At 40.5% G+C, this 22,247-nt stretch overlaps 1 protein-coding gene across 1 annotated transcript in view; it reads left to right on the top strand.

The window, feature by feature from the left end:
* The window catches only part of LOC103131464 (centlein), a 95,750-nt gene that overhangs the window by 36,427 nt on the left and 37,076 nt on the right, over positions 1-22,247 (top strand). Inside the window, exons 10-16 of the mRNA XM_016666670.1 lie at positions 522-638; positions 9,256-9,356; positions 12,807-12,904; positions 14,332-14,849; positions 17,730-17,811; positions 19,262-19,325; positions 20,681-20,928. Coding sequence (XP_016522156.1) covers positions 522-638; positions 9,256-9,356; positions 12,807-12,904; positions 14,332-14,849; positions 17,730-17,811; positions 19,262-19,325; positions 20,681-20,928 — 1,228 coding nt within the window. The remainder of the gene's footprint in view (positions 1-521; positions 639-9,255; positions 9,357-12,806; positions 12,905-14,331; positions 14,850-17,729; positions 17,812-19,261; positions 19,326-20,680; positions 20,929-22,247) is intronic.

Genomic DNA, 22,247 nt, shown 5'->3' with positions numbered 1-22,247 from the left:
GAATTCAACGGAGGCAGCAGCTACTGAGCTCAAAGTGTCATTAAGTATTCATAAGTGAGGTGTAGACATTCGAATGACCTCGTTTGCGAGTGTGTTTTTGCCACTATTTACATTTGCATGGTGCACAGGGAATGCTCCACTGCCCTGCCACACGGGCAGTGCCCTGAGCTTTAAACCAACACACACAGATGTGTACATGAAGTGTCAAAGTCAAGGCTGCTCATTTGAATACCGCTAAATATGGCTGAATAACAAAAACAGAGGGAGCCTCATTACCCCCATGTGGGTTGCCAACGGCAGCAAGGTGATGTACAGTACCAACGATTTTCCCTTGTTATAGGTTTGCGTTGTACGTGTGTGTGCGAGTGGAGTTGTTTGTTCAGTTTTTATCTCAGCATTTGCTTGCCTCTACAGTTTCTCGTGCATCCTCTTACATGCTCTGTGTGTGTGTGTGTGTGTGTGTGTGTGTGTGTGTGTGTGTGTGTGTGTGTGTGTGTGTGTGTGTGTGTGTGTGTGTGCAGGTCAGGTGGAAGGAAACAGCGCCCAGAGCCGTGGCAGCTTCGACAAGAGAACAGTGACGCTGTGTGGAACGAGCTGGCCTACATGAAAAACCTCAACAGAAAACTCACCGCTGAAAAGTAAGTGGCCTGCATTCAAAAACACTGGCAGCACTGCAATAAAGTCCCCAAATTTACACACGCGCGCACACACGCACGCGCGCGCGCACACACACACATGCACGCACGCACACACACACATGCATCATGCATGTCGTCCATAATCATCAGCAGACAACAGCAGCATCGGATCCATGAGCTTCATGAACTTCATTTGTAAAGCTGGATTCCCAGAAGTCAGATAAAAATATTTTTCACTCTTGAACTTTTCACATTTTGTCAAGTTGCAACGACAAACCTTTGTTTATTTCTTAGGGATTTTGTTTGACAGAGCAGCTCGTGTTAATGTAAAATGGTGAAGATGAAGGAAAAAGTTTAATTGTTTAGAAGTTTTTCACAAATAGAAATCTGAATGTTTGTTTTCAGCACCTTAGAATCAAATAGCAGTTAGAGCTGCAGTTTTCTTGTGACTCAGCTGTAATCTGACTAGATGTCTGCTTACATGATTTTCAAGTCAGACTCTTTGATTTTGGCTATTTTAAGCTATAAAATAGTCAGCTGAGCAGTTTTTTTGTCGCTGCTGGAAAGAAAAGCATAAGCATAGTGCTGGTGATGCAGGGTGATGTGCTGTATCAATTTTCTGACAAGCCAGTCCCTCCAGAACTTCGTGATTGTTTTGTGATTTTTGCAATCAAAATCAGTGAGAAAAGAAACAACCTTGAAGTTCTGAGGATGAGGACTGACGAGCGCTGCCCTGCATGGCTTGCCAATGTGGCTTCTTGTACCTTTTATTTCAACAGCTGCAGTTTGGACCCTCTTCCACAAAGACCAGATTTGAGGAAATAGTTGTCCAGAGTTATGGTGGTCTTCGCTAATAAGCTATTTTTAACAGCAAATCTCTAAAGCCAGGGGAAACTGTCAAGTAATTTGATAACTTATGAATCTGTGGTTTTATTTTGGGGATGAATACAAATGAAGCCCATATTTTAAGAACATTAGAAACTACTTTGTTTTGGTCTTTAAAGTAAAATCCTAATAAATGTTTAGAAATTGATTATGGTTGCTGGTGCAAAGAACTTTACAATCCCATTTTTAGACTTGCTGATCATGGAAACCCATAGCTTAGGTAAAGAGCTGCAGGACCAGTCTGCAGACATGTTGGAGGTCTTTATGTAGAACAAAAAAGGCATATCATTGTCCAGGTGTTCATGATCTGCAGAGGATTGTGGACAATCTGAAACTATTTACTCCACACAGACAGACTGAATGAGTCAGTCTTTTCATTTTACCAGATGCTTTCTCGTTGTGTTTGGATGTTCTTTTCACTGCTGTTTTTATCTTCACTCTGTATGGAGACATTTTTAGCCACTGTGTTCTTGATCCAGAATCCGTAACTCCATCTCAAACCCGACCGCTCCAGAAAGCTTCGCCTAAAGCTGCTGTCTTCTTCTCCCTTCTTCTTTTCACCTTCACCTCTCCGCGCGTCGCCCCGACTCCATCCTGTGCCTCTGTACCCTCTTCTTCCCCGTTTTCTCCTCGTCTGCTCAGTTGCCTCCCTCTGGCCTTCTGTGATGCTGCAGGTTGAGGCCTGGGTTCTGGTACTTGCCCCCGCCCCTCTCTCTCTTGCTGCCCTCCCCTCTGCTCACCCCCACTGCCCTGTCCTCCTAATCCCAGCTGAGCTCATTATGATCTAGCCCGGCTGCCTCTCTCCAAGCCTGAGCTGTCCGAGCTAATTACAAGGCTAGCAGCTCTACTGCCGCCAATGCTGCCTGTTAAGGGATGTCCATCCGCCTTCCTGCCTGGCCGCGACCAGAACAGCGCAGAGCCGAGCCGTAGACGGGCTGAGGGCGGGGTGCGTAGGGGTGAGCAGACCACTGCAGACCTGCAGGGTCCTTGGATCTGACCTGCAGAGAAAGCCACAAGGGGCTGCAGAGTTTCTGGCCTCTTTCCTAGACGTGGAGTAGGGAAGTCCGCCGGGGTTGCTGTTGATTCCCTTTATGTGCCTCTGCCCAGCTCCACCTCATTTCCTCTATTCCTGGCCCAGGGACCTCTCCTTACCCGGGTGGCTGGTGCAAAGTAAACTTAGCTGAAATCTTTAAACTTGTGCTTTGGAAAACTCTTCATCCCAGGGCATGTTCTCTCTCTCACACACGCACGCACGCACGCACGCACGCACACACACACACACACAGCCTCTTTTCTATGCTGACATTTTTATTTGTTGCAAGGTTGTGGGATAAACCATTGTTAACCAAGCTATTAAACTGTTTTGCTCCACCCAGTTGACCTTATTATTTTTTTTAAAGTGGAAGCAATGAGTCTGAACATCGAAAACAAATATAGTGCAGAAAAAGCAAGTAGGCTGACAGAAAACTCGCATTTAAAGCTTGTTTTTCCATCAACTGTTCCGTAATAAATGCTTGTGAAGGTTATGCTGGACAAGTGTTAGCAATGATGCAGTAATTACTTAATGGCTAATGAAAAATTCAGGGCTTTAATGGGGTGTGGCTTTCTTTGAGGAGTCTCTCTTTAAACTCTCGTTTTTGTTCTTCATCATCATGTTATGACTCACAGATGTGTCCTTTCACCTTCTGCATAAACTGCACTTGTGAAGCACTGTTTGCATGCCCAGATGACCCAGGATGAATATGGCTCTGATGATTCCTGCCCAATAGGCCTCCCACTGTGTGAGGAGAAAGTTGTGAAAAGATTGAGGAAGGTGAAACTGATCTGCTTTTATGGTTGATCTACAGCCCCCCTGCAGCTTAATTTAATGACACAAAGCTGCCTCAGAGAAGGCAACATGCTTCTGATGGCACATTTATGCTCATATATAAATTCCTGAGCCTCTGCAGTGATTTCAGTCTGACTAATCTGCAAACCGTCCTGGTAAAATGGCGTTGTGCTTTACATTACCATTTCCCACTAGAAATAAATAAAGATGTGCTTCAAAATTTGGATCTTAAACATAATCAGCATGTGAAGCTGCCATACTTCTATGTGGGAGGTTCCTGAAAAATGACCATGTTTTTGACAGCATGAAGCCAGAAATCAAGAATTCATGTTGAGACTTAAGTTTCAGAAACTTCTGAATCAGAGAATATTGACAGATAGTAATTTCTGTTATGAGCTTGGCATATATTTTGATTAATTTTTCTGTTAATTGATCTCTTGTAAGAACGGTCACATAGCGACTGTAACTGGAGAGGGATAATATGTTTCCTGGTGTTTTAAATTTGCAAGAGCTCATAATGAACAGTGTTATTTCACTTCAGCTTCCACTAGTCTGAAAGAATCTGGTCAGATTTCAAAATCCATTGTTAGATTATCTTTGGTAAATCACAGAGATAATGTCTGAAACTGAAGGCGTTACATTTTTGATGGCATGTTACCGTTCTGGTTTGATTACCACAACTAGCTGTGAGAAGATAGATTTGCCACTTAACCAGCAAGTCCAAGCATTACTGAGAACAATATTCTTATTATTCTTGTTAGCTCATGTATTTCCTTAATTTATCACTTTATTTTAAGCTGCTTCTAGTTGAATATCGTTTTGCTTTGCCTGTACATTTAGAGAAAAAAGCCCCCCAAAAATAAATATAAGTTCCAGTGAATATTTCTTTATGCCGTTCCTGGTAACTCTGGGCAGAATGGGTGAGGAGAAAAGTTGCAGGGGAATCTCCTTATCCTCCTCATTATGCTTCTGTCTGTGGCGCTCCATGTCCATGCTTGCTAATTGTTGTTAAAGGTCTGTTGGTGAAAAGAGGCAGGGCTTATTTAGGCTCCATAAACAGAATAAACACACGCAGCGCACCCTCAGACTGAAGATGCTGCACTCAGACGACATCAAAGCGCGGGTTAGATAGCGATTACTGGGGGAAAAAGCCTTTGAGATCATTTGCACTGCTCCTCTGCACAGAGTGACCATTATGGATGTGAACCTCCCAATAAGCGACGTTGACTCTAATTAAGTCTAATAAAGTTTGCCCTAATGTCCGCCGTATTCCACTATTTCGTTTCTTTTCATCTTGATTTGCTAAAAGGTATTAGAGGTAATGAGAGTCTTTTGCCCCTTTGGACCAGGGATTAGCTGAAGGAGGGACACATTTGTGCACATTCTCAAACACAAACAGAATCATTTATGCATGTTTTTTAATTAGTAAAGTGAGTTTTTCCCCCCTCATTAATTACTTTTAAAACAGTTGGCCTGTCAAAGAAAAAAAATCTTTATTCATAGAAAGTAATTATGATCTAAGGTTCAGTGTCTCTGAAAGTGATTTTAAAAGGCTCAGCTCAAAAACAAAGCATTGTGCCCCGTATGCTCAGATTTAAAAAGCTGCTAGCTGATTAAATGTTTAATTTTGTAAACAGATCTGATTTTTTTATGCTTAATACATTAAAATTGTGCATAATTATTATAAAGTAGAATATATAAAATACAGAATACTTGAAACTCCATTCAAAAACATTTGTAACTGCCTATTTTAATACACAGAACAATAAAGATCACCCATTGTAATGTTTAATTGTACTGCCTTTAATCTTGAGTATAAATCAGTTTTCTGTGACGTTGTCTCCATAAGCTTCTGCAATGTCTCCAGATTTATTTCCATCCAGTGTTGTACAAATATCACCGTGTCATCATGGCAGAAAACATCCATTGATGAAATAATCTGTCCATTCAGTATCGTCATTTAGTTACTGAACTTTGACCTGACCAACTGCAGCAGCCCCAGATCACAGCGCCGGCTCCACATGCTTGTACATTAGACACACTGCATGATGGCTGCATCACAGAAACATAAACATATTCTTTATTGTCCCACAAACAGCAGCAAAGTGACAGGCAATCCAAGCAAATTCTCACATAAAGAATATAAAATATGTAATGAATAACCATCATCTCATCACTGTGGAAGAGGGTAAATCTGACCACATTTCTTCCTCAAAGACGATGGTTCTCCGCTCTCCTTCCAGTTTTTATTAAAGCTTTGCAAAGTTCTCAACCCAGCTGTGGTTGTTTCTCCATCTCCATAGATACTTTCTCTGCTTGATGCCAGTGATTTGACCCTTCTTACACAGACCAACATCCTGTCCACAACCACATTTTCATGTTCTTGATTAAGACATGAGAAACTACTCATTAGATCAGCTGGAGTTAAAAAACAATTTTAATCCATGCAGTGAAGATACAATAGGAAGCTCAGATAAATTCAGGTGTCATCTTTTACTTTTTGGCCAGGCATTGTTCAAAGCCCAAATATAATTAATATGCATTAGTATGCACACTGGAAGCCATCTTGACATTATAGCAGAAGCTAAAATCTACCATCTTCAGTATCTCAGCCAATCAGCACACAGCAAAATGGATGGCGCTCCCGGATTGGCTGCTTTGCAAGTAGCATGTAATAGTGTGCAAAGTTCCGCTGCGTTGAATTTTTCAGCTTCCCAAGCTAAATTTTCTGATTTTAGATATAATCAACAAAATCAATCTGCCTATAGAAACTCAGTTAGGCGGTCCGCTGTATTTCAGTACCAAACCACAACAAGATGCTGCTTCACACCAATAGTTATAACTCAAATTACAAAAGGTCTCAAAGTTGCATTCATTGAAGGGGTTGGTTGCACCAACAGGCCCGCCTGCAGAAAAGGGAACAAAACGTATAATAAATCACAAGATCAGCCAGACTATGAAAAAACTGCGACTTATAGTCTGGTAAATACGGTAATCATTTTTTACATATTTAATTGTTCATGTTGCATCTCAGTAGTGTTTATTATTCTCAGAACATCTCTGCCTTGGTTAATTCCCCATCTCTCACAGGCAAAGCAATCGCTGCTCCACCCAGGTGTTAGTAAATAAGGTTGCAGTGGTGCTCCATCTCCACAATGTGACGTTGGGAAACGTGACGACCTGCACCAATGAACTCCATCTGAAATCCAATCTTTTGTTCTGTTGGGGAAACTGTGCTTATCCTTCAGCGCAGCCCAATGTTTGGCACATGAACTTGTGTTCAGCATCAATACTATCAGCATCTGAAAAGGCATAAAAGAGAAACATGAGATGGAACAGGCTCTCTCTACATGCTGCATATTTCAGCTCACTGGTCCCATTAACAGCCCGGACACATAAGGCAGTGCCGGCGTCTCATCGACTTGAGTTCATTTATGGAGGAAAATCTATAAAGAAGCGACACATATCCATCTGCTTGCTCATTTCTGTGGGGAGAGCCATTTGTGTACTTATTTAGGCTGCAGCCAGAAGATCAGGACTCTGGACTGTGTGGGCTAAAATGTACTTATTGCTTCTCTTCCCTCTGCAACAGCAGAAACATCTCTGAGGTAATTATCTGGACTTGCAGTCTGTATAAAAACTCTCTTGATTTCTGTAAGAAAATTAAACTTTTGCAGTCCAAATGGATCATCAGACGTCAATCCAAGCAAAGGCCTACTATTTGTAATGAGGTTAACTTCGGGAAGAATGCCACTAGAATCGCTGGAGTTTGATTCTTGTGTTTTTCTCCGACTCTCTGGAGCAGAGGGGAGGGAAATTAGGTGTGTGTTTCAGGTGTGGTTGTCTCCGTGGGCCTGTGTGTATCCTCAAAAGACTACAGTTGGGGTCCTAATAATAACTTGAAAGTGCAAAGACGAGAGCATGGCTCCACATAATTAGCCTTTAGCAGGAATCAAGCTAATTGCACAGAGGTAATTGGGTACACCTTGGTTTTTTTCCCTCCCTGTTAACACTCACACACATTCTCATTGCACAGCGTACTTTGCTTCCTCACCGTTTCATGTTGCTTGTCACTTTGATTTCCAGATGAGTTAAAAAGTATTTTAATTAGATGGTTTCCTCGTCATGCTGTTGTTTCCTCTTTTGTGTTGGAAAACTGGCGTGAAAACGTGGAGAAGTTTCAAATTCTGGAGATTTTGGTGGAGGTCATAAAGTATTTGTGCTTTAACTTGGGGTGGAATGATAAATCAGCTAAGATTTCTTTAATTTGTGGAAATTGGCCGATACTTGCATGTGAAACTGATCTTATCTGCTTCTGCAAAGCTCTAAAAATCAGCCACTGTCCTCTTTTGGCCCAATGACCGACCGCCCCTCAGATCACGTCTGCATGTATGCGGTTAGCTGTTAGCGGTTACCCAACTATTACCAACTTAGCAACTTAGTTGCAATATTTAGCAGCCTTCCAGACAAACAAATCGATATCGGCCAAAATCTGTAACGTAGGCTTTTTAAAGATCAGTGATCCGCAGGGTTTTAATTGTTTTAGGGTTTTCATTAAAGTTCAGTTTTATTTCATTGTGACCTTTTGTTTCTCTAATTCAGTTAACTTTAATTAGTTTTTAGAGTGTGTTTGCTAGTTTTTATTAGTTAAATATTTAGTTTTAATGTAGTTTTCATTAGTTAAATATTTAGTTTTTATTTGTTAAACATTTAGTTTTAATTTAGTTTTATTAGTTGTAGTTTTTGTTTTTTCATACTTTGGTCAAATTTCCAGTGCAGAATTCAAAAACATCAGTTTATTGCATTGTGCTTATCAATATAACCATTGAGTAATGAATACTCAACAGAAGAAAACATTTTCAATAAACGTATTTATCTATTGTTGAACATCCACCTGAACATCAGGTGGATGTTCAACAATAGATAAATACGTTTAGATAAATACTTTTTCTGTCACCTTTCTGTGGATTAATGTAAGGAGGATTATAATTTGGCGACAGCTGATGTGTGGGGAAAAAAATCAGTTTCACATCGAAAGGCTTAAAATTGACTGGTAAACATGAAAACAAAGGATATTATATCCCTAATTCCAATGTGTTTTAGTTTTATAAAAACAATGTAGTTCCAGTTAGTTAATTTTTCTCCATTAATTATGTTTTTTTTTTATTTTTATTTCAGTTAATGGAAATAATTTCTCTATCAGTTTCTGTTATTTCGTTAGTTTTAGTCAACTATGATGACCTTGGTCATTGACCATCTAACTGCAGACACTGCTCTGCTAGTTTAAACTGGTTACTTTTAGTTTAAACCAGGTCAATAGAGCGCCGCTTTTCACTGATTTATTGTGTACCCTTATTGTGATAAAGAATATAAATAAGAATTCTAATTTATTATTACAATAATCCATTGCAGAATGTTTAAAGGCCTAAAAACTGGTTATGTAAATTGAATTGTTGTTTTTGCTCTTTTCTCCAGTATTTAGTCATGAATATGAATATCAATAAAATTTATTTAGTCATGAAATTCAGATTAAATGACATTACTATGTTCTGATATATAACTCGTGATAATAGACTATAATCCGTATTGGGCCTTAAACTAATCAAAGTTCATGTTTGCTGCTTAATGGCAAACAACTTTGCACATTACTGCCCTCATGTGGCGGCAGTGAGGCATTACAACCACTGTCATTCAAAGCAGCTGTTCTAACATCTAAACATCACTGCTCTCACCTGATGTTTGCTCAAAATACAAAATAATTTCATGGTCTTTCTGAAGACAAAACATTGTGCTTTCAATACTTTTTTTATCTCTCTTACTCTCTACACAATCCCATCTGTAATCCAAAATATTCTCATCCTCATCACAGATTGAAATAAGTAAAAAGTTGTTGTTCCTCTGCAGAGTTGCCCTAGAAGAGGAGCTGGACATGCTGCGAGTCCAGTCTGCTATGGACCGAACCACAGCGAAGGAGCTCCACATGTGTCTCACTAATGATCATCAAGGTCAGCTCCTCTTGTTTTTATTGTTGTTTGAGTATTTAGGTCCACAGCTTTCGCTATATTAGTTTGAATTATTCTACTACATAGTTAATTCATTCTAAATCCTTAACCAAGCCTCTGCAGACAAAAACTGAGGATTACTGTGTCAAAGTGTCGCCTCTCATGGTGAAGTGCATACTTGTAGCTAGCCCTTCCCCTCTGGGAAATGTGTATTAATCAGGAGAATTAATACAACTCCCCTCTGTGGAATTAACAGAGCAAGTCAATTAAGACTTGATCAACTCCACGCCCATTGATTGGGAGTTCAAACAGCGTCAGCCTTGTCTGCATACATCATTCTCTGTGTTAAAAAGCACATCTCTTTTAATCCACTCAGTGACACCGTCACATGCTGACCACTTCATCCTGTGGATTTAATTAATTACTTCAATAACAGATCTGTTCGAGATCACTTTCATTTTCTCCACAACTAGCGACTTTGTCTTACGCTGCAATGATTTGATACAAAGGAGAGAACTAATTAACTAATTTGCGCTTATTGATGGGCTTGTTAGGAAGCCGGGCAGAAAAACAAAAAGACAGTTTTGCATCAGTTTTTCTGAAAAGTTTAGCAGTTGATGTGACATATTGAACTTTATTTATGTACATAAATATTCTATCATATTCATGTAATCAGTCACATAATTTGAAATCAAATGGAAGTGATTTCATCAAAATATTTATATTTATCGCCAGTAAAATGATAATTTAGCTCTTTGCAAGAATTACTTTAATTATTAATCACCCAAATGTCTGTCTCCCAAAGATTTAATTAGTTTGTTAGAAAACAAACCAGAGAACACAGAAAACACTGCTGTTACAAGTAAGAACATTGAAAATTCACAATATCATCTAACTTGATTAAACATTTAAATTTAACCCCGCCCAGAAAACCGCATCAGCAAATTAAGCAGAATCACTTCACTGTGGTCCGGATCTTCTTGGTGAACCGAACTGGTTTTCTGGACCTTTGGTTCTGATTCCCTTTTCCCAGCTGGAATGACTGGGAAAAGCCGTTCAGACCAGTTAAAAGTTCTGATTCAAAGCAAAAAACTCTGTTGAGAAATATTATCCCGGACGAACCCCCAGTTATGCTGCGTCTCCTGGCTGGTCCAGAGAAGTGGCATTCAATCATATTGTCTGCCAGTCTACCCATGAAAGTAGTACTTTTTAATGAATATTTAGAAATTATTTACTTAAAACAAGCTCCTATATGTTGCTGAAAAGTTATTTGTAAGTTAGGTTTGTCTTATTCCAAGTGTACCGAGATATTTGCACTAGAAGCTAAATAAAAATACTTGGCAAGATTTTGTGTTTTGCAGAGCAGCAAGGATGTAATGACTTTGGTGTTTGTGAAGTCATGTAAGCTTACATTTTCTGTAATACCTCAATGTTTGTGCAACTTTACAGCCTGAACATGTTTATCTAGAGAATATGCTCATTACTGTATCAAGTTAACTGAGACCCGTATGATAAGGACTCTGTGGCAATTGGAAGATTATTACAAAACCCAGTGAAAGGCCACAGCGTTTTAGTGGAGAGGAACCTGTGCGACCCAATCAGATGGATGTGGGCTTGAAGCGCTCACTCTGAGATCACGCTAACGAAAGGGGGCAGATGAAAGGAACGGGGCCTTTGAGCTGCTTCCTGTGAGGAGTCATGGGAGGGACGTTAATGTATGCGGCGGTGCCAGAACCTCCTTCAACTGCAGGTGACTAGGGAGCCACCACGTCTTCTTATCAAGGTAGTGCTGAGGTGCCAACTCCCATGCCACTAACACGGCAGCCGGGTAATTGTCTCTCAGCCTGGTTATGTACCCAACGAACACAGCAGCCCTCCTGTCCTATTTGGTGCTCTGTGTGATTTAATGTGACACGTAAGGAAGACAAAAGGCCAGGCTAATTCAATGTAACAAACTTCCCTGGGCAAGGCGTCAACGCAAAGAAAGGGAGCGGCAGCTCTTCCACAGCATAGCCATCTTCCTTCTATAGTTTCACTTTTCCTCCTCTTGCTCCCTCAAAAAAAAATCCAACTGACCTGAAAAGTCAAGATCCTGAATATTTAATGTTTCCAGCTCATTGTACAAATTATTTTGGTCGTCTTGTCATAAATCCTTAAAAACGGAGAAGGAAAGGTGGAAAGTTTTAGATTGTTTTGTGTTGCCCTTTGCATTTACTTCCACCTTGGCAGGTAGATGCTGCCTTTCAAATAGTGACACAAAAGCTTTAACAGTGTGTGTTTTTTGTGCATTAAAAGCCCTTGAGCCCTAAGACTTTTGCATTCATTCTGTTTTTATCACCTGAAATCAGATGTTTGCCACTGCTACCATTGATGTTTCCGCAATAAGGCAGCATGCATGTCTGTGGAGAATAGCGGTGCTCTGAGGAAACACAGAGGAGTACAAAGCAACGCAGCCTGGGGCAATGTGCTCACCTGGGATTCAAGCACTTCTCCTGGTTTGTTTAAGATCCCCTGAGAAAAGTTGCACCTAGTCAGAACTACTGTGTGCCTTTGAAGACTGTTTTTTCACTTCCTTACAAGCCATAAAATAAAACATTTTCCTGTTAATCTCTAGTTAAAGGGCCTGCAGATGATGAGACTTTTACAGGGTCAATGCTTGAAATCCATGTTTTCAAGGTTTGGGAAGTCCTTGATTTTGGTATAAATTCCTTGAATGAAAGTACTTCATATTCAAATTGCTCAGTTTTGCAATTAAGTGCAATCTAACGCTTGATGAAAAGCCTCAATTTGGAAAATGATGAAACAAAATATTTTCATTCACCATTTTCTTCTCACCGCCTGAAGTTAAATCAAACTAAACTTTTCTTGTTTTAGGTCATTTGAAATGACAAAAATTATTTCTGTTTGCTGAATGCCAAAAATCTTGTTGCAGTGTAATGAATATTTATTATTCCTACTGGTTCAGTGACTTAATGAAATTGCATGTCCCTTTTGTTAAATTAGTGTTTTCCTCTCGGACCTGGCAGGCGCATCGAGTGTGTGAGGGAGACGTTTCAAAACGTAATATTTCAGTTTACCTTACCTCTTCTATAAACTGTACAATACTACAACATAAATATAATAATAACAAATGGCATATAATAGTGAATTGAAACAGTATTCAGTTTTCACAGTGTGGTGCTGGAAAAGTTTGAAAACTTACCTTGAAAATGCTTGAAAAGTGCTTGAAATTTAAGGTGGGAAAAGTGTGCGAACCCTGCCTTTAAAGCAGGAGCTGATTTAAGCCGTGATTGACTAAAGAAAGAAAAAAAAAAAACCACAGACCTGAGGAAGGAAATTAGACTGTACTAATGTTAATTGATTTAATGTGTCCTTTTTATTATAATTCTATTGATTGCCTCTGCAGGGTTTGACACAGAGTGTCACAATAAGAAGCTTTGTTCCTCTTTGCAGAGCTGCTTCAGAAAATGGCAGAGGAGCAGCAGGTCAAAAGCAGCACTCCGATCAAACCTCCTCTCTCTTCGAGCCGGCTGAAACAGTCTTTTAAAAAGGTACGGCACCGTGCCATCGCTAAGTGCTCCGTGTCATTACCAATAAAAGAAACCCGACAGAACCATCTCCCGCAAGATGTCTCCTGGAAAATTTGGCTTTGCTCTTTCAAGGAAGATTTGAAGGTCTTTTATCACTTTGTGGTTATTTCAAAGTCAAGTGTCAGCCGGTAAGTACTTTGTTTTTCTCAGATTTACCAAGAAGAACTCTATAATAAGTGGCCAGAAATATTACACCAGAAAAATAGTATTTTGTTCTAAATTTCATAGTGGAGGTGTTGGTAGGTTGCATTTGTTTTAAAATCTTGCTTGCATGAGTTCATGCGATGCTTCGGTTCTGGTTTCATGACAGTGAATCATCACAGCTGGTGATAGCTGTCTAATTTTGTTTGAAAGGTATCGGGCTCTACCAGCAGGAAGAGTGTGAGAACATAAATAAAGGGGGGGAAAATGCCTGGAGGCACACACCCAGCAGGCAGCCCCTGTTCTCTTAAACAGTCTCCATTGAAGATCTAACAAAAAGACTAAGAGTGGCTGGTTGCTGTCTGTTTAAGGCAGATCAGGGCGCGGCAGTCAAATGTCCACACCCCCACCCAGAAACATAAAGCAGCGCTGATTACAGACTTAATGCCAAACTGTCCGTCTTCATAGATTCTGTTATTTCTGCAGAAAAAACAACATTTTCACCACAATTTGACTTCACAAAGAGAGATTTTCAGTTTTTTTTAGAAGTTATGACACAATAAATAGATTCATTTTGGGATGCAGTGGTTTAACATTTTGCTGTACAATAGTAGAAACACATGTCACTGTGATATTAATGAATATTCAATGTTACAATAATCACAGCTAGTTGATGTTAACCTGCGTTTTCTCACTTGTTCAGCCTTCCTGTTATCTGCTCAGTCATGCTCTCTTGGAGCGATGTCTCAAACTGTAGAAAGTACAAATGTTGGTGATTTTTCTTTACAACTTTAATGGAGTGTGGTTATCAACAGCTGTGTTTCCATTACAGATTTGAACAAAACTTTGTCAATATTCATCTACACACAAAAACAGCTTTACGATTGTGGTTTTTCCATTAAATAAAAACACATTAATAACAAAATCAAAATAATTAAATACACATTTAATAATTATTTATTAAGTTTTTATTGTATTTATTTGGTGATGTATCTTAGAAATTGTCTACTGAATAAATAATTTAATGAATTTTATACACATATTTACTTTATGGTGCATTTAATTATGTATTAATTAATTTGATCCCTTTTGATCCTCCATAGATTTCTTTTAAGATCTTTTTTTCTTGCAAATTTCTGACTCTACAATGTCAGATAAAATTATAGTTTTAATATCATTAATGTTTGCCTTTATGCATAAGCATTTTTTCTTGTGAATTTACAACTTTTTGTGTTTGGTTCTTCCAGATGAAGTATTTGGAGCAAAGGCTGGTGCTGATGGAGCAGCAGACAGCGGCGCTGAGGGAAGAGCGGCAGCAGCTGCTTCAGGCCAACGAAGACCTGGCCCACAACTGCCGACGACTCCAAGCCTCCGTCGACTTTCTCAGGGACCAGGAAGGTGACCGGGAGGAAGAGGCCCGGGTCCGTGACGAGCAGCACCGTGGTGAGGTCACGGCTCTGGAATCCCGCCTGGCCGCGGCTCAGAAAGAAATCGCCAGGCTCAACAATCACCTGCTGAAGCTGAAGCAGGAGCTGGGTATCGCCAGAGCAGCCAGGGACTTCCACAGGAACCGAGCAGCAGGCCCGGCGCGGCCGGCCGGGACCGCCAACAACATCAGCGCCAAGGTCAAACCGAAGACAACCTGGCACAGAGGCCTTCCACGCCCGCGCCACCACCCAGCAGTCAGCTCCAATCAAGCCATCAGCTGGCACGGCCGTAACCTCAGCCCCACTAAGGACGAGTGGGAGGACATGAGCGCAGATAGGTAATGATGCCCCTTTCTGTCCCCCTCATTATTTTCAGTCTGTTTGAGCCGAGAGGACGGGCCGTCCGAACGGTGGGGATACGGCATCTAGGGGACAACGTGCATATGCAAAAACCGTAAGCAAACGGCTGATTGAATTTCATTGTCTGTCTAGTTGGTATTCAGAAGCCAAAAACAAGAATGTGAGCAAGAATGATAGAGAGAAGGAGAGAGGAGGGAGAGCCTACTGTCAGATCCTTTGAAATATCCTGGGACGACTTGCTCGGAGCTTATTGACTGAAATTTGCATGCAGAATTAGCCACCTCTCTGCGCAGAGCTGAACCCGTGCCAGAAAAGCCCAGGGATAAGGGGCCGCCGAAGCCTCCACACCTTCCAGTGATGCCATTTTCATGCACTAGTCACGCTACCCCGAAATTGACAGTTTGGCAGTTTGATTTAATTTACTGGTTCTTTGCATATTTACAAACCCCCCCTGACAGCACTAAGGATCCCCCTGCAAGGACCCCTCCCACACACACACGCACGCACACACACACGCACACACACATACACACACACGCACACACACACACACACGCGCACACACACACGCACACACACATGCGGAGGCTTACCCCACCTTGTGTGTAGTTATGTTGGTTATCTCGTGGCATGTTGGTGCGTGTGTGTGTGCGTGTGCGTGTGTGTGTGTCCTCTCCTCTCTGCTTGCCTTAATTCTGTTGGATAAATTTTGAATGACCCAACTCGGATCAGTACCAGATGTCTACAAGATGCTTAACAGCCTCTAAATTAACAACCATCGACAGTAATTATTTCATGTATGTTTTATGCAAAAATAAGTCGTTTCCTGAACGCCGCTGCCTTTCCGTCCGTCCCGCTCGCTCGCTCTCCACCTCTTCACCGGCTAATTCATTACGCCGTAATCCTCCCCAGCTCTATCCGCACGAGGCCATTTAACGGCGACTGGGTGCGCCGACGCCCGGCCTGCCTAATGCCCCTCCATGTGGCTAATAAGCGGCGGTCTAATAAACGCTTTACCTGAGAGGAGGATCTAAGCGGATTTGTGAACAAGGGTGTTTAAACCGACATGTTGTCTTATTTAAGGCGCCTGTCAACCGATTTGATACTTTAAAGCCTTTGGCCTTTCTGATGTTACAGGAATCCTCTTTTCAGACATGTTGCTCTGTGTCGTCTGATAGAGATGTCAGGCCTACGGAGCCTCGCAGAAATATGAAAACCCTCTTCATTTTTTGGTATTTTGTCACTTTAAAACGGCAAACTGCGACATATTTAATATGGCTGTTCTGATAAAACTTTTTCACTTCTGTGATCAATATCGATCAATAATACATCTGGTATAATGTTCAATATATAGAATGTTCATTGTACTCCGATCCAGAACCGCACAGCATTCTGGGAGATTGGCAGAGGAAATGCTGTAGCCACTAAACTTCTCATGGTTGATGTCATCAACTAACTCACTCATTCTTTGGTTACCTAGCAACTCACTCATTCTTTGGTTACCTAGCAACAACTTGTGGAGTAAGTTGCCCAGCAGCAGTTTAAGGTTTCGCCACCGTACCGCATAACTGCTTAAAAATAAAAAACAACCGTGTGGAGCGAAAAAAGGAAAGGTCACGCCACTCATTTATTTCAGATCTTTAAAACAAAAAACTAAACAGTTATTGATATCAGCTGATATGAAATGCTTATATCAATCAGCCATATTGTCCAGCTCTGCTGTACTAATATTAACCTGATACGATATCAGCATGAATCTTACATATTTTATTATTTTGTATTGTGGATAAAAGAAAATGTATGTTCTCCTTGTGGTTTCTCTCGGGTACTCCAGCTTCCTCCTGCTTTCCAGAAACATGACTGTTGGGTTGATTTGTCTACAAACTGTCCTTTGGTCTGAGTGTGTTTCAGGGTTATTTTTGAGTTTTTCATCATAGTTTAGTTTTCTTTCATTGTGCCTTTTTTGTTTGTCTAATTCAGTTAGTTTTAGTTAGTTTTTAGTGTTTGCTAGTTTATATAAGTTACATATTGTTTAGTTTTAGTTTAGTTTTTAATGGTTATAGTAGTTTAATTTTTCTGACTTTGGTTTGTTTTTATGTCAGTTTTTTATACAATTAAGCATCAGGATAATCACTTGCTACATTAATCGTTTGCTGCAGCTCTAATTTATAATGACTAACTGTGAGTCAGTGTGTTTCTGCTCCGTAAAGTTGGTGGCTCTTTCTCAAATTAATGCAACTTTGGTTTCCCTGGTAGTGATGAGTAATCCTCAACCAGTCCCCGGTCCTCACCAGACTGGATTTAACCCCCCAGCCATGTCATCCCCCAGTTAGAGCCTCTACTCAGCGCTCTTTACCTCTGCTGCTGCTCCCAGGCCCCACCTTAATAAACCCGCCAGCGTAAATGTCACTGGCTTCCACCTTCACGTCAAAGGTCACTGTCAATAGACCTGTGTGTGTGTGTGTGTGTGTGTGTGTGTGTGTNTGTGTGTGTGCGTGTTTCGTGAAACCCTCACTGTGCGTCTATCAGATGCAAGTTTGCTGCGCTCCGCTCATCCATGCCTCTCTCACACGTCTGTCACACTCGGAGAGCTAATGAAGGCCACAGCCACTCTCATACATGTTGATGCATTCACCAGCAGCATCAGACATCGCAGCTTTTCACTTAATTTACACCCACATTTACACTTCCAGCTCAGAAATTGGACGGGACATTGATTTTCTGTTGGATGGAGGGGGTAGGAATGCACATATTTTTGCTTGATGTCAACTAAATCAACCATAAAAGGTAAATTGGATATTTTTTTGTCCAATGGTCGTACTCTGAGAACCAATAATAAACTTTACCTTTCTCTACAGTGACAGTGTTGAGGAGTACTCGGATAGTCTGAACGGGGAATCCTCTGGGACCGAGCTTCACACGCGGCAAACTCATGGAAAGGTTGGCCCTCATTCAGATCCTTTTCTTTTTTCTTTTTTTTTAAAGCTCAAATTTCCAGTCAGATTGGATCACAGGATTTGGCTGCATCTGCAAGTGAATCGTTCCGGCTGGGTGATAAATCGATTTTATCAATTAATCAAATTTTCTATTTTCGAAGATCAAATTTTTTGAAAATCTGGATTTTTTTCCACCATTTCCTCCCTCAGCCCTCCCAAGAAATACCATCATGTTTGACAAACATGTTTTACAGCTTCAGGTTAAATCACAGAACCAATGATTGAAATAAAAGCCATTTTTAAAAAAAAGGCTAAATAACTAATTATTTTTTAAAATAAAAAATAGAAAATATCCATTTGGTGGCTCCTTTTGCATGAAATACTGCATCAACACGGCTCTGTTGATCACATTGATTCACATCGACTCGCATCAACCATCAAGATATTTAAGTGTGAACTGTTCATACTTTATTACACAGGATTTGATTCTCTATCATACAGTCATGTGAACATCTGCAGTCCAGATCAGCCCTAAGTATTGAACAGAAAAATCAAATTGAGTGTTATTTTTCCACATAAACACAATAGTTTAACATGGAGAGGGGGACGAAAAGTTCTCCAGGGAGGTTGATAAGAAGGGCCGGACGGCGTGAAACTGAGAACAAAACGATGTGATTTTCCTCTCGCAGCAGTGACAGTGAGAACTGATTTCGTCAGTTTGGCTTCAGTGTAAACCTCCCAAAGCTGCAACAGCAGCTGATCAACTCCATGCTGTCTGGATGTTTTCATATGAAGCATGTTCAGACAGCAGATCAAAACAATAATCAGGTTTACGCTGTTTTTTTCACCTCTTTATTAAACTCATGAAGAGGCAGTTGAAAGCGGTGCCTGCCTGCCGTGTAAAACCTGTGAGCTGTCAGGACTCGTCTTTCCTGATCCTTTCATTTTCCCGTCAGCCTTTCCATCCTCATTGCTGTGACAGCCCAGGTCCCCACACAACACGCGGCGCCACAAACCAAACACCTCGTTTCCCCCTCTGATCAAACCTGCCTCTGATTAAATCCTACCTGGCTCGTTTGATGTCATTACAAACTGTTTTGCATTGGGAGGTGTCACACACACTTCCACACACATTTTTTATTTATTTTTTTGCTTGTAAATGACGACACACTCGTAGCCTTGGTGGCGTGGGATGAATCGAATCCCTCAGACGTGATTGAACAAAGCAAGCAGCTGTCAGAGCTGATCTCCACGCTCAGAGTCGGGGACTGTAGGAGTTTGTTGAACATGTTCAGGTGAATTATTTAGGCGCAGGATGATTTGTCTTGTTGTGTTAAGCTGAGCAGAGTGTGTGATCACAGTGTCACCTCGATCCCCATGTCAGCCAACCGAAGCTTGTCAACTGTTGTGTTCCATTAAACGACGTTTTACCGACTTTCTTCTTCTTCTTCTAGTCCTACAGGCAGTTGATGAGCTTAAGCCCATACGCACAAGCAACTGGATCCAAGAGCAGACAAGGTAGCACAAGTTTTCACACCCAGAGCAACTAAAATACAGTTACAGAACCTCACAGAGGTATTCCAGTATTTTGTCACGTTACAGCCACAAATTTCAACTTGCGTAGATGTGAAGTGGAAATAAAAGGATTGACGAGTAAAAACCAGAGCAGTTATCAATCAAATACCTCTAAATTATAGCAGAACAATAAATCACTAACAGTATATATCACAGTAGACACATGATTGATATCAACCGATAATACATCAGATATTCAGTATGTAGAATATTCACTGAGCTCCGGTCCAGATGTCCAGACTTGAATCCAAATGCAGCTGCATTGAAAGACAGTTTTACAATATAGTGACTCAAATGGGCTGAGCACAAAAGCATGCCACACTTTTCAGATTTTCACTTTCTTTTTAAAAAAGTGTTTGAAAATATTTTATTTCAGTTTGCTGTTTCAGTTTTTTCCTTTCAGCTCTTTAAGTAGTTATAAATCAGAAGTGTAAATTATTCTAGCAGTTAAATATATCTGAGTTTTCACATCAAGTTTATCATAATTAACTAAAACTAACAAAATAACAAAAACTGACATTCAGATATTTCTTTTGTTAACTGAAATAAATAAAAACGTAATAATAGAGAAAAACTATGACTATCTGGAACTGTGTTGTGCATTTATAAAACTAACTAAAACGTATTGAAATGACAAATATAATATCCTTCATTTTCATGGTTATCAAGTATAAACACGAAACTGATGTGAAATGTATTTATTTTTTCCACACAAGCAGTTTACTTTGCTGTTGGTAAGTTAGTTTCTTTTCTTTTTTTTATTACAACTTAAATTTTATTAATTTTTACAGAGCAGAACAAGTCCAACTTATTTACATGAACAGAGTTTCTTCTGACCCCAGCATAGACTAAAAGTAGCTTTTTGAAACTTTAATAAGTTTGTAATCTTTTCCATTTGGTACATTTCCAAATACATTTCTTTAGTATTCATTGCCCAGTGCGATTTGTACATAATCACATCACGATCCTTTGACCTGTTTGAATTCTTCACCTATAAATTCACCAAAATATGAAAAAACTAAAACTACCATTTTCATCAATAAAAGCTTAACTAAAACAAATTGTTTAATTAATAAAAACTAGCAAACAAACTCTAAAACCTACCTAAAACTAATTGAATTAGACAGACAAAAAGTAAAATTGAACTAAAACTGAACTATAATGAAAAAGCCAAAGCTGTGAAGCACATACATGTCTACATGCGCCTGTAAACTCCCAGCCGGAGCGTCTAAAAACAGATTCCTGAGTTTTCCCGCTCACGTCGCCTCTGAGGCAGCTGCATGTTCTCCCTCTGTTAGATGATAAACAGCAGAAGCCCTGGGAGCGAGGGACAAGAGGGGAGAAACGGAGGTGGAGGAGGAAGAAGAGGCCGACGAAGGCCCAGCACTGCTCCTCCTCCTCTCTGCAGCAGCGTGTTGAGTCTCTGCAGCACCACATAGACATCCTGCAAAGTGCCAGGAAGGATGCTCTGCTTGCAGCCAGAGAGCTGCAAGAGGCCAATGAAGCGATCAAGGTGCAGCTCAACAGCAGCAAGCAGCTCACACAGGTAACCCAGGAATGAACTGGAAATATTTCACTTTTTGTTTGTTTTTTTGGTGAACATTTTTAATGAGACAGCTGACAGCCCTGCTCTCTACTGTGGAGGTTACAACCACAGAGCAGAGGAGAGCAGCAAGCAAGACAAGTTTATTTTTACACAAGTGTTTCTCAGGAAAATAAAGGAGCAGAGGCAAAGAAAATGAATTATGGGTTCAGAGATTGTAGTCCCAACAGTTTCTACATATCCCGGGTTTTCGGAACTGAGGAGCTTAGAAAGTAAATGCTGCCTGGCCTCGTTTGATTCTGAAGAGGTGTCAGGAAACCCAGAGGCTCATTCCTGACCAGAAGCTCTGGAGGCTGTTTAGGCCCAAAACCATTTGGTGCCTCATAGAACATCGTTACAAGATCTTTACTTTTACAACAGGGAGTTAAAACTCATTGATCTAAATATGTTGTCATTTTCCTATTAGCCTAAAAGTTGTTGTTTGTGATCCATAAAAACTCATAATTATTTAAAAAATGATCTTTATTATATTTGTCTATTATGGAAGTCGCAGTTTTTTCATCTCTGCAATGCATGCTGGGCCGATGGTGCGGTTCGGTTTTGGCAGACTCGACCATGAAAACACAACATCAGCTGACGCCATCAGCAGGAGCAAGACCAAAACAAAGTAAATGGATGTAAACTATATTTCATCTCTCTTATAGCCTAATGTGAGAGATTAAAGTCACAATTCTGACATTAACATCTAAATTCTGAGAAAACTTCTAAACTCTGAATTCTGAAGTTTAAATTCTGAGAAAAAAAACGTCTGAATTTTGAGATTAAAATCTAAATTCTTACCACTGTATCAAAGTTTTCTCCTGTAGTTGCTCTTGTCTTGTACATAAAAAACCATGTCCCCAGTTATATTCATCCAGCCTCCTTCTAATAGAGACGAGCTAACTGCTTCCTACAGGTGAATTCACTCACCTGTCGAGTTATTTAGTGGTTAGTCAGTCTGATAGGAAACAAACCGCGCACACCAACATGTCGACAGAAACAGTCACTAACCTGATAGGCAGGATATTCCTGTAGTGTGAATATCCTGACTGAGCTGCAAACACCAACTGGACGTATAATGAGAGACGAGGCTGTGTGTGTTTTCGTAAAGTTACAATTTGTTGGACTCGTACACACAAGTCAGAGTGCAGCTCTCACAACGCTGCCACCCAGGAAGTGGCCCTGGTGCCCCCACCAGGCCTCTGATTGCTGAAACCAAGGGAGACCTTAGACTCAGACACAGCAGTGGAGGCACACACACACACACACACACACACACACAC

Source organism: Poecilia formosa, unplaced genomic scaffold (assembly GCF_000485575.1).
Source record: "Poecilia formosa unplaced genomic scaffold, Poecilia_formosa-5.1.2 Scaffold766, whole genome shotgun sequence".
Classification (NCBI taxonomy): Eukaryota; Metazoa; Chordata; class Actinopteri; order Cyprinodontiformes; family Poeciliidae; genus Poecilia; species Poecilia formosa.
Note: the sequence above shows the minus strand (reverse complement) of the source record. Positions and strands in the feature narration are given on the sequence as shown.